General features: G+C 39.5%; 1 protein-coding gene across 2 annotated transcripts in view; it reads left to right on the forward strand.

The window, feature by feature from the left end:
* Positions 1 to 13,027, forward strand: part of LOC122085854 (transcription elongation factor SPT6 homolog) — a 30,661-nt gene extending 17,634 nt beyond the window's left edge. For both annotated transcript variants that reach the window (XM_042654450.1, XM_042654451.1), the window contains exons 16-17: positions 4,922 to 5,429; positions 12,342 to 13,027. In XM_042654450.1, the coding sequence (XP_042510384.1) occupies positions 4,922 to 5,429; positions 12,342 to 12,778 (945 nt within the window). In that variant the 3' untranslated portion in view covers positions 12,779 to 13,027. The remainder of the gene's footprint in view (positions 1 to 4,921; positions 5,430 to 12,341) is intronic.
* Positions 13,028 to 13,215: the final 188 nt, after the last annotated feature.

Here is a 13,215-nt window from a genome sequence, read left to right on the forward strand (position 1 = left end):
CACTGCTGTCCATGGCATTGTCGCATAGGTGCCTAGGTGGTTCAGTGGGAGTTTGTGGCCTTGGTGCAAATGTTCAAATGAAAAAGTGATATTGTGCAAGTAGTTGTAGAGATTCATAGCAAACATAGGAAGTCTTTTAATTAGGGAGTTGAGATCCAAGCTATGAAAATGGGCTTTCGAAGGGAGTTAGATCTCAATCGTCCAATTGCGCAAAAGTTCTTATATGGAAAAACTATGGTTCATTCATGAGCTGTGAAAGCATAGGTGCCGAAGGAGGTACAGAATCACTGCTAATGAATGTGAATTGGTTGAAGACTACAATGACAGCAATTATACAACTATCTTTTATGGAGCCTCAATAACTTGAGTGATGCAGGCTGTGGACCAAAGTAGCCCTGGAACCTGGGAAGAGGAGGCAATGGGAGGGGAAAGGAGAAGGGGGTTCCAGGTGGTTCAGGTGCCTTTGGGGGGGGGGGGATCCATCTTTGAACGACTTGAACCTACTCAATTTACTTGTGACACTAGTTAGGATTTATTACTGTCAATTTATTTATTTCCTCTTCTTCCTAGCCTGTACCATTTCTTTTGTAACCCACGTACCATTTGACTATTTCTGGCCCTTAGCAATGATTTGAAGTTGATGTTCTTAAGCGACTTTTGTGAGAATGAATACAGCTACATTGATTAATGTTTACAAGGGTAGATTTTCTTATTCGCTTGGTGGACTGCTTTTGTTCTATCCATCGTTTCTTCTAAAATATCTATTTCAATTTTCGACAACTTCTCTCAAATGATTCCAGCACTCCAATTTCAGCAAGCTGAGAAAGATCAATCGATCAAGTGAATTTTGTGTTGGACCTTTACATCATCCAATTTTTTGTTTTCCTTGTTTAACATTAAATTTAGACCATCTCCTTCCTATTATAATTCAGAGATTGATTTTCTGATCTGCAGGCTTTGTCAGTCCGCCATTCATATGACCTGAGATTTCCGTTGTCATCAACTGCTTACTTCATTTGGCCATAACAGATGCTTACTAGTTCTTTTATTTTGTATTCCTTGTTGAATTGGGATTCCTACTCCTAGTACAAATTAAGTGGGCAGTAGCTCAGTGACTGAAGTGTCTAACCCAGATGGAAGTTCTGGAGCTTATGACTGTTTCCATAAAAGTCGTGGCTTGGAGCTTATGCCGCTCGATATGCAAAGAGATTTTAATCTCAGATGCAAACAGGCCTAACGATATACTGTTATATACGATGGCTAATAACGGTGATGTAAGACTAGAATCACAAGTGATCCTAATCCCAAGCAGGATCTGAAATTCCGGCTGAATAGAGAAGATTTTGATTACTCATAAACCGATGCTCACATGGAGTTGAAACTTGGAGTAGATGAAGGTCCTATTGGGTCATCAAACCCCCAAAAGATGAGATAATTCGAATGGTTGAATTGGGAGTTATGTTGTCGACATGAATTAGGAGACTTTTGACCATTCTTCAGAAACTAGGGTTCGTGGCATCGGATGATCCTCGAAATTGGTATGAAGATCCCTTGCAATCTGTCTTAGTATCCTTCAAAAGATGAGCTTGAAATGCTTGGCTGGTTTGGGAGATCTGGACTTAAATCCAAGTTTCCAAAACCCCGACAATGGAGAAATCAATCCTTGACCTGTGGGTGTATTTCTAGCTGATCTATAGGCGGGTCTTCTGTACTTCAAATCACCTTAATAGTCCCTCAAAACACTCTCTCATAGTAGTGAAATAAAGAGGAAAATAAGAATAAGAAAAGAGAATCGATGTTTGGGGGTGGGGGTTGAGAAGTGGGGAAGAGAAGGTTAGGTTTTGAAGCATCTCACCTGTGAAGTTTAGGCATCTAACTTAGGGCCATTCACCCAACTGTATCTCACAGCAAACAGCATAAGCCATCTCAAAATAAACTTCATTCACCTTTTTCTTATTGATTATAGTAGCTCCTCTTATATAGGAGTAAGTTCAGCTTACGAAATAAAAGGTAAATAAAAAGGAAAACAAAACTAGCTTAGGCAACTAACTACTGACTTGTCTAACTAACATAGAACAATGACAACCATTTTAGAAGACTTGGTGGTCTTCACTCAAAACAATTTTGGCCAAGTCAAACCATTAGAAGACAAAAAGGCAGAAAACACTGTTCGTGTGTAACACAAGTTACTGGAAGCTGCTGGAATCCTCCATCGATTGCTGCTGTAGATGGCCTTCTAGAAGATATAAAGAGAACATAATAAATGGGAAATATAGCTGGTTCAATGGCTCAACTGGGCTGATTCTTCTGCTGCAAAACTGAACCAGAAAAAACACAAAACTGGGCCAGTATGAAGCTGGCTCGATCAGAACTGCTGCAGCCCTTCTTCGACAGTCAAGGACGTTTTGGTTTCCAAAGTCTATCGTGTCTGTCCAGCCACTTTAATGCCATTGTATGAGGAACTTGTACTAAGAAGGAAAATTCAAATTTATGTGGGATTTCGCACTTGATTGCAGCCTATTGACTCGAATCTGATTTCTAAGGTGTTGCCTGACATATGTTTATTGCATGTGTTTTTGTGATGTTCTTAGTAATTAGTTTGTTGTGGCTCCCATTTAAGAGTCTAAGTCTTGGGGATGCATAGAAATTAATATATTTTTAGTATTAGTTTGTTGTGGCAAGGGTCCAAGTCTAGGAAATTAGTCTTAATTGACAATGTTAGGAATGTTAGTCTAAGTTGGTTTCCATGTTAAAGTCCTCAGATTGAAAAATATGCTAGCTGTTACAGTCTTTATTAAATTAAGTAATTGGTTTTCTATATATATATATATGACTCCCTATGATCGGATTGATAGTTTTGAGATTGTTTGTTGATAACAAACTGCCCTGCTGGCTTTCTTCTTTCTCTTCTATTGATGAGATAAGGGATATCTCTCTTCCAGAAGTAAGCCTGCATCCTCTCTCTCCTATTTTACTTCATCGTTAGGATAATTGGTTATCAAAAAATCTCTCTAAGTTTAATCCATTCAACTCAATCATAAGGGGTTATTATATATATATATATATATACACACACACACATGGTTTTAAGTATCTCCGATACCGATACGATACCCTCCGATACGTATCTTAAATTTAGTCGGTCGATACGATACACACCGATACGATACATTGAATTTTTTAAATCATTTCATATCGATATATATCCTATAATACATACCGATATGCATCAATACACTACTAATACACATCGATACGATACGACATGCCTTGATATGACTCTATGAAAAATATAAAATTGAGGTAAAATGTACGTTTCGGTATGTATTGGTACGTATCGGTGAGTATCGGTATATATCAGCACGTATCGGTGAGTATCGATATATATATCGGTACGTATCGGTGAGTATCGATACGTATCGGCGCTATGGTCATATAATGGCCAATATGAGTAATTTTTCAGAAAAAAATGAATTTTTGAAGGGTTTTTGTTCCAAAGTTGCTGTCATCCATATTTCTCTCTAACTAAAGTGGAAATCAAGGTTGGGAACAAGGATTTTACATTTATGGGACAACTACAGACCTTGAATTCTTAGTACGATACCCTCAATTTAGTGTTTATGCATAATACATGTTATCAATAGCTTTTTTCAATAAATTCTTTATGCAAAAGTGTTTAAAAAAATGTTTCATATCCATTTATGTGTGTATCTTTAGCGTATCTTAGTGTATCTCCGATACGATACGATACCCTCCGATACGTATCTTAATTTTGACCAACCGATACGGTGATCGATACCGATACTTTAATCCTTGCACACACATAAGTCCCAAAGAAAACCAATTGCTTAAGGACTCTAAACAGCTATATTATTTTCCAAGTGAAACACTTTAACAAGAAACCAAACTAGACTAAAATTACTAACAATATGATTCTTTATTAGCTAAGACTAATTTTCTAAGCTTGGACGCTTAATATGAGACTCACAACTAACTAATTACGCACGCACACAAAAAATTAATGCACCCCCCCCTTTACACCAAAGTTTTAGATGTTATATGTCAGTCAATTACAATAAAAAATGTAAAAAACTAAAGCCCCAAACCAATCTATTACAAAAACAGGATCTATTTTTGGTCCAGGACTGCGTTATTCCACCTCCTCTCTTATATATTTTCTCTCTTCGGCTTTGTTCCATCTTTTTTCTCTCTTCTAACAATCTAATCTCTTCTAATTTCTGTCAAATTTTCTACCTGTTTTCATTTACGTGAGCACATCACCTGCAGGTTGATCCATGCATAAGTTTGCTTGTGAAGTTTAATCAATTTGAGTCCACAAATTGTTAATGCTGTGGTATTTACTATTTAGTTCTAGTGGCACTGTTTTGCTGTTTCTTCCCGGAAGAAAGAGCAGTGTGTTTGAAGTGACATTGAAGCGTCATATTGGGTGGTTCACACTGAGCAGTACAGAGATACAGGCTGATTGGAATAGATGTTTAGTGATGGCCTGTAGAGTGTTGTGAGGCCTTCAGTATTTTGCTGATGCCAGAAAGTGGAAGGACCTGTTATTTCATCGAAGAAGAAAGGATCTCAAAACTAGTTTAATGCATGTCATGTGCAATATGTTTGGGCAATCAGTGTATTTTTTTTTTACAATATGTATGATATCCACATGCTTATTAAGGAAAGGCCGCTATCAACTATAAACATCTGCCATGTGATAGTATAGGTGAGGCAGAATTTTGTGGAAATTTCCACCTTGCCATCTATAATATTGTAAGTTTCAGCCAAATTTCATTTTCCATTGTGACTAATCTAAGAGATGGATCTGTGCAATGGTTGGTTTGAGCAGCACTCCATTTTGGTCTTCATCATGTCGGATTAACATCTGACATACATATGTCTACTGCTTTTAATGTAGGTTATGGATCGTTATGTTGATCCACTGGTAACACACTTGAAGGCTATGCTTAGTTACCGCAAATTCAAGAAGGGGTCAAAGGCAGAGATTGATGACCTCTTAAGAATTGAGAAATCAGAACATCCAATGAGGATTGTTTACTGTTTTGGCATTTGTCATGAGCATCCTGGTACTTTCATTTTGTCCTATATACGAAGCACAAATCCTCATCACGAGTACATTGGGCTGTATCCCAAGGGATTCAGGTTTCGACAAAAAGATTTTGAGGACATAGACCGCCTTGTGGCATATTTCCAAAGACACATTGATGATCCCCCTCCGGGTTCGACGCCTTCAATTCGATCAGTTGCCGCTATGGTACCAATGAAGAGCCCTGCAACTGGAGGTTCCTCTGGAGGGGTGTCTGTAGGCAGTGGATGGGGGGGTTCGCAAGCTAGCAATGACGGTGGTTGGAGAGGTCATTCATATTCAGACAGAGAGAGATCTTCCACACCAGGTTCGAGAACAGGTAATCCTGCTACTCTGAGTTGTGCTTCTGTCTTGTATTTTTTTAGTGTCTTCTATTCATTGTCAGTTGTGCAGTTTGTATTTTTTTCATGTTCAGAAGTTCAACGCTTCGGCAACCCCCCCCCCCCGCGCGCGCGCGCGCGTACGAAAAAAAAAAGACTGCAGTGTTTTACGTTGGATGTGCTGGGTTTCTTGCATACTTCCTTTCAGCTGAATGAATTTGCTTTAGTTAATTGTCTACCCTTTAAATTAGATGCATTGGCAATCCTATATACACTAGTAAACATTCATATGCAGATGCATGTGTAGTCATGTTAGAGGCAGGGAGCGAGTGTGTGATGGGGGGGGGTGTGGTGGGGTGGGGTGGGGCATTAATGGAATGCTGATCTTGATACCATCTGAATCTGATATCATTATGAAAAATTGGTAAGGCGTACAACTCAAGAAGAGTACACATCTAGTCATATGCGTAAACATTTGTATATGTATTTTATTTTAGTTGCAGAAGCCAACCTTGTGAGATGCTTTGGGTTGGAGCACAACCTAGAATCCTCTTTGACTTGTTTTGATGCATATATTTTCCTGTCAGTTTTAATTATTATGGAACAGTATAAAGGGCTATAGTTAGTGACTAACATGTTCTTGGTGTCAACTTAGGTGATATATTGTTGGTGATGATATTCAAAATTTCAAATGACATCTGAACAATGTAGAATAAGTTACCATAGAGATACATTTATGTAGTCATGGTGAATGATGTAATAATGATAAATGTTCTCTTAACCTCAACTACAAATGGTAAAATATTTATGAGAGATAATCAAATGACAAGATTAGTACAACAATTTATCCCAACTGAATGGGGTTGGCTACATGGATCCGAACAAAGACATCAAAAGATAAGTAGATGTAAATGGGGAAGAGCCGGCACCATATCTATTTATACACAGCCAATCACTTGTGCATGGATCCTATTTTTATTTTAATACACCTCTTATAATTTCCACTTAACCTACTCTATTGCATGCCTTGTGGGTCTAAGCAGGTGGGTAAGCGTAAAATCAGATTTGCATAATGGAACATTGGATATTTGACGGGCAAGTGTATGGAGTTGATTGACGTTATGCGGAAAAGAAGGATTAATGTTGCGTGTATTCAAGAAACGAGATGGAAATGTCATAAAGCTAAAGGGTTGGATGACTTCAAGCTATGGTACTTAGGAAATGAAAGTGGGAGAGGGGGCATGGGCATAGTAGTTGACAAATATCTTAAATATGATGTTGTGGATGTTAAGAGACTGGGAGATAGGATCATCGCCATTAAAGTGGTGCTCGGTGATGAGATTAACATAGTTTGCGCTTACACGCCCTGGCAGGGCTTGATGATAGGGTTAAAATACATATTTGGGGGCACATGGATGAAATGATGCAGAGTCTCGGTCTGAAGGAGAAAGTTATTATTGGTGGGGATCTTAATGGCCATGTGGGTAAGGATCGTAGAGGTTACGAAGAGGTGCATGGAGGATACGGAGTCGGGGAGAGGAATACTGAGGGGACCTCTGTGTTGGACTATGCGATGGCATATGACCTCTGCATTACAAATATTTTCTTCGAGAAAAAAGCACATTTAGTTACCTATAAGCATGGTTTTAAGTATCTCCGATACCGATACGATACCCTCCGATACGTATCTTAAATTTAGCTGACCGATACGATACAAATCGATACGATACATGAAATTTTTAAAATCCTTTCGTATCGATATATATCCTACAATACATACCGATATGCATCAATACACCACCAATACACATCGATACGATACGATATGCCTCGATATGACTATGAAAATTATAAAATTGAGGTAAAATATACGTTTCGGTATGTATTGGTACATATCGATGAGTATCGGTATGTATCGATTGGTACGTATCGGTATATATTGGCACGTATCGGTGAGTATCGATACGTATCGGTGAGTATCGGTATGTACCGATACAGTGCGCTATGGTCATATAATGGCCAAGATGGGTAATTTTTCAAAAAAACATGATTTTTTGAAGGGTTTTTGTTCCAAAGTTGCTGTCAGCCATATTTCTCTCTAACTAAAGTAGAAATCAAGGTTGGGAACAAGGATTTTACATTTATGGGACAACTACAGACCTTGAATTCTTAGTACGATACCCTCAATTTAGTGTTTATGCATAATACATGTTATCAATAGCTTTTTTTAACAAATTCTTTATGTAAAAGTGTTTAAAAAAATGTTTCCTATCCATTTATGTGTGTATCTTTAGCGTATCTTAGTGTATCTCCGATACGATACGATACTCTCCGATACGTATCTTAATTTTGGCCGACCAATACGGCGACCGATACCGATACTTTAATCCTTGCTATTCCCATAACTTCATGGTATGGCTCATAAGCTTTATGCCCCTATAGTTATTGTAATTTTGGACATCCCTTTTGTTTTTATAAATCGGAACCACAATGCTTCTCCTCCATTTATTCGGCATAGATTTTGTACTCAAGATCTTGTTAAACAGCTTGGTCAACCAAGCCACCCCATGTCCTCCCAAACTCTTCCAAACTTCGATTGGGATCTCATCCGGACCGTCGTTCACCGTATTCATCCTTCGCATTGCCTCTCTAACCTCGATTTTGTCTTGTAGTAAATGTCCATCCGGCTCTTCCAGAGTTCGATCGGTGTCATGTCTGCCCCCCTCTACTGCTGGGTTCATCCTCTCAGTCACAATACCTCTATTTAGTAGGTTACAAAAGTAGTCACCCCATCTCTTCATAATGTCCTTATTTCGTATCAGCACTCTACCGCCCTCGCTTTTGATACATCTAACTTGGTCCAAGTCTCTGCTCATCTTTCTCCTATTTTAGCTATCATATAGATCCCTTATTCTCCCTCCCTTGTATTAAGGTTCTCATACAGATCATTATATTTCTTTGCTCCAGCTTACCCCACAATCCTCCTGGCCTCATTCCTAGCTGTGTGGTATCTTGTTCTATCCTCAATTGCATTAGTCTTCTGCCAATTCTTAAAACAGTCTTTTTAGTCTTAATGGCAGTTTGAACCTCGTTGTTCCACCACCATGTCTCTCTATGGGTACACCACCCATCCTTAGTCACGCTTAGGGCCTCTCTAGCCACCTCCTTAATGATAGTTGTCATTGCAGTCCACATCTCATTAGTACTTCCCACATAGTCCCACGGGCCTCATTCAATCACGTTATCAGTAAAGGATTTTAAGGGGGCTCCGTGCAGTCGTCTCCAATTTATTTTTAGGCATGTGTATCACCTTCTTGTGTTGCCTCATACTAAACTGCATATCCATGACCAACGATCGATGTTGTGTCGTTAGACTCTCTCCCGGAATAACCTTACAATCTTTACAGAGCATTCTGTCGGGTCTTTTAGACATAAAGAAATCAATCTAGCTTGTGTGCAATCCACTCTTATAGCCGGAATAGGTTATTGAAGCCCACCTAAGAAGGAAAACGAAGGTATCGGAGAACAAATTCGGTTTTATGTCAGGGAGATCAACAACAGAAGCCATTTATCTCCTAAGGAGGCTTATGGAAGTCTTTAGAGCCCACAGAGAGGATCTACATATGGTCTTTATTGATCTAGAGAAAGCATCTGATAGAGTCCCGAGAGAACTAATATGGTAGGTCCTTTAGAGGAGGAGTCAGATTAATTATATAGATATAATTAGGGACATGTATGAGGGAGCGGTGATGAGTGTGAAAATGAGAGACGAGCAATGTAACGAATTCCTGATCACAATTGGGTTACATCAAGGATCTGCTCTAAGCCCCTATCTGTTTGCACTCATTATGGATGACCTAACCAGGCACATCCAAGACTTAGTCCCGTGGTATATGCTATTTGCAGATGATATCGTACTGATAGATGAAACGGTGGATGAGATTAATACTAAACTGGAGCTATGGAGATCAAACTTGGAATCAAGAGGTTTTAGGTTAAGCAGAACGAAGACAGAATATATGATGTGCCCCTTCAGTCAAACTAGAGGAGAGGAGGGAGTGGTGAAGCTTGGGGAACAAGAACTACCTCGGAGGGACTGTTTTAAATATTTGGGGGCTATCATTGACAAATAGGGAGATATAGAGGATGATATTGCTCATAGGATTAAAGTGGGGTGGATGAAGTTGAGAGGAGCATTGGGAGTATTATATGACAAGGATACCTATTAAACTCAAGGGAAAATTCTACAGGACAGTTATACGACCGACTATGATGTATGGAGCAGAATGTCGGGCAACCAAGAAGAGTAATGTGAACAAATTGAGTGTAACGGAAATGAGAATGTTGAGAGGTATGTGCGGGAAGGCCAAGATGGATAGGGTAAGGAATGCAAATATTAGATATAAAGTGAGGGTTGCACCGATCCATGACAAATTCCGCGAGAGTCAATTGAAGTGGTATGGCCATGTCCAACGGAGGGCTATGGAGGCCCCAGTACAGAAGAGTGACCAGATTTATTGGGAAGACGTTAGAAAAAGTAAGGGCAGACCTAAGATGACTATTAACGAGGTGGTCCGAAAAGATCTGCAAATTTTAGGACTAGACCCTAGTATGACTTCGGATAGAGTTCTGTGGAGGACACGAACACGAGTTGTTGACCCCCTATAAGGGATGTTTTTCCATGATGCGTATCTATATTCTACGATACCCCCTAAACTTACCCCCATGTTCTCTCCTTTTAACTCATCTTCTATGCTTCTTTACTTTCTATTATTTTACTGCATTTGATCCATGTAGCCGACCCCATTCAGTTGGGATAAAGTTATGCTTCTTGTTGTTGTATGTTAATGGGGAAGAGCACAAGACAACAAAACAGTAGAAGCTCAATTAAATGGGGTCGGCTAAATGGATTCTTGTCCTCCAATCAGATCTTTTCAAGGTAATACTTGGGACAAGATCTAAATTATACATGTCTTTCCTCACTACTTCTCCTATGGTCATTTTAGGCCTACCCCTAGCTCTTTTAGTTCCTTCACTCTGAATCAAATCACTCATTCTTATTGGAAAATCCCGAAGCCTCTGTTGAACATGGCAGTACCACCTCAGACAGCTTTCTTGGAGCTTATTATGAACTGGAGAGACTCCCAAATCAGCCCTAATATGGTCATTCCTTACTTTACCCTTCCTATTTTTGCTGTATGTCCATTTCATCCTCATCTTTGCTGCACATAGTTTATTTTTCCTATCCAATTTTATCAAATGACAAGATAAGTACAGTGCATATAAAAGGAGAAGTGTGGAACCAATCGTAATGTGTTTCCTATTTTAGTTGCCCAAAAATGACCTTCTTTTACACATTATTCCTTTATGTTCCCATTACTAATGAGTGAGTTATCCCTTTTAATATACCTTCTAACAAGGCTTGAAAAAAAAATGATACCAACTGTAACAATTCAAGAATTTGAGAAACCAGAACCAAAAAAGGAGGAGAAGAGAGAGAGGAGTGAAAATAGAAACTGCACCTAGTTTCAAACTAATGAGGAAACAATAAAGGAAAGTAAACCTAGACTCAACTTAGTCCACGATGGGGGGCATTCCCCCCTATCGTGACACTAATCTTAACACTAACCAATCATATTATTGTATTTGGAATGCTTACCCCCCACCATAATGCTTAGTCAATATTTACCAAATGTCATTGATAACAAGTAGATACCTATTTATGACGTAATGGTTGGTTTAAAAGTTCTTATATATTGGGTTCCACATGCTAAGTTTCCCAATGCCATGAAGTTGTATCCCGGAATTGTTGGGTTGATTTTTGCAGAGGTGCCATTTTTTGGGTGAAATTTGTCTCAGTTAAAATCTTATTATAAAACAAATAGTTCCCAATGCTTAAAGTGTTTCTATTTTTTTTTTTTTTCTACTAGTCTTATGATCCTATCACATTAATGGGCCAATAAAGAGCAACCCTGTGCACAAGGCTTCCTGCTATTGTAGGGTCTGGGAGGGGCAAATGTATGCAACCTTACCTTCTGCTTCGCAGTAGAGGCTGTTTCCAAGTTTTGAACCTATGACCAACATGTTGCAGTGGTGCAACTTAACCATTACGCCACAGGCTTGCAACTTGATAGTGTAACTTAATGGGCCAATACTTAAAAAAATGTCGTCGGTTGTGAAAAGATGCTACTTAGGAGGTGAAAATTGGCTCTTAATTTGCTAGGAGTGTTAGGATGCAAAAAGGTGTTTCTTTGTCGAGATCTGTTTCCTGAGGCTAAGAGCCACCTGTGTGTGTTTAATTTTTTGCAGGAACAATCTTTTGAGTCATCATCTAATTATGTGTGTTTCATAAAACGTATGACTTGAGCCCAATTGGCCGTCTTATCTCCCTCTCTCTCCCTCGCCCTCTCTTATGGCTTTGGCCTCGGGAACCTACTTTTAAGGGAAAACTGCTCATAAATAAGAGTGTCAGTAGCTCGGAGAATAACTCACAAAAGAAAGGTGCAGACCCCCACTTTGGGCTTTATATTTTAGCCTATTACAATAATAAACCCAAAAATTAAGGCCTAACCAAACCAGTCTTAAAATCTGGGTCAAATTTAAACTAGGCCTGCATTAGAAGTGACCGAAAAAACCATCCCATCAATTGGAAGAACCCTTCCAAGGATACTTTCCAGAATTTAATTGTTTCTGCTGTTTGTCTGAAGTCATCTTGTATTTCACCTTACGGTAGTTCAGATGTACGCATACTTTTGCTAGCTCTTTCATGCTAGGAAGATGTGCCTTGTATTCTACCCTACTGTCTATGGCAATGGCAATAAATACTAACATGGCTATGGATGGGGCTTTTGTGTAATTTTGGTACATGAATTGGACCTGAAACTAAACATTTGCCTCTGTTGGTTTATCAGGTAGAAATGATTACAGAAATGGTGGTGATCGACATGGACATCCAAGTGGGGTGCCTAGGCCCTATGGCGGACGTGGACGGGGCCGTGGCTCATACAATGGAAGAGGAAACGACAGTAGCAATGAAAGATTAGATTCTAGTTATGGTTCTTCCAGATGGGGCTCAGGTTCCAAGGATGGGGATGATGGCTGGAACAATTTTCCTGGTGCGAAAGTTCAAAATTCTCCCGGCAGAGAAGCCTTTCCTGGGGGTTGGGGTGGTGGTGGTGGTGGTAGCGCTGGTGGTGATGGTACTGTGGATCCTGGATCTGATGTCAGAAATTCGGGATGGGGTGATGGTCCTAAGAAAAGTGGTTCAGCTCAACCGGCAGCAAATGGTTGGTCTGGAAGTAGCGCTGGGGGATGGACTGGTGGCGGTGGCGGTGGCAGTGGTTGGTGAACCCATTGTAGTTAGGCCTTGAAGTGATGATTCCTTTCAGTTACGGAGTAGCAGACAGGGAAAGCTGTGCCATATTTTTTTCTCAGTAGGTGAATCAATGTTTTCTGCCCTTGGTTGAAGTCACTGTCTTCAATTAAGTTATTTAGTCATTAATCAATGTTGAAAATGGTCTCGCCTGTGAGTTTTGCCTATGCTTATTGTGTATGTACTGTATGATTAAAGAGAGGGTAAGAGCAGTTCCATCAAAAAGAGCATCAAGTGTAGCAATGTTTTTGTGGATATTCTGAAGCCTGACATGTTCTAGGGTACCAATCCCTCTCTATTTTGAACCATATGCGATAGCGGGCCAATCTAGGTATAGTACTTGCCATGGAAGAGGAAGCCTGGCTTATTTATTTTCATGCATTTGTTAGTAAAATAAGCAAATGAAGTTCAAA

The sequence above is a fragment of the Macadamia integrifolia genome, chromosome 8, assembly GCF_013358625.1.
Source record: "Macadamia integrifolia cultivar HAES 741 chromosome 8, SCU_Mint_v3, whole genome shotgun sequence".
Lineage (NCBI taxonomy): Eukaryota > Viridiplantae > Streptophyta > Magnoliopsida > Proteales > Proteaceae > Macadamia > Macadamia integrifolia.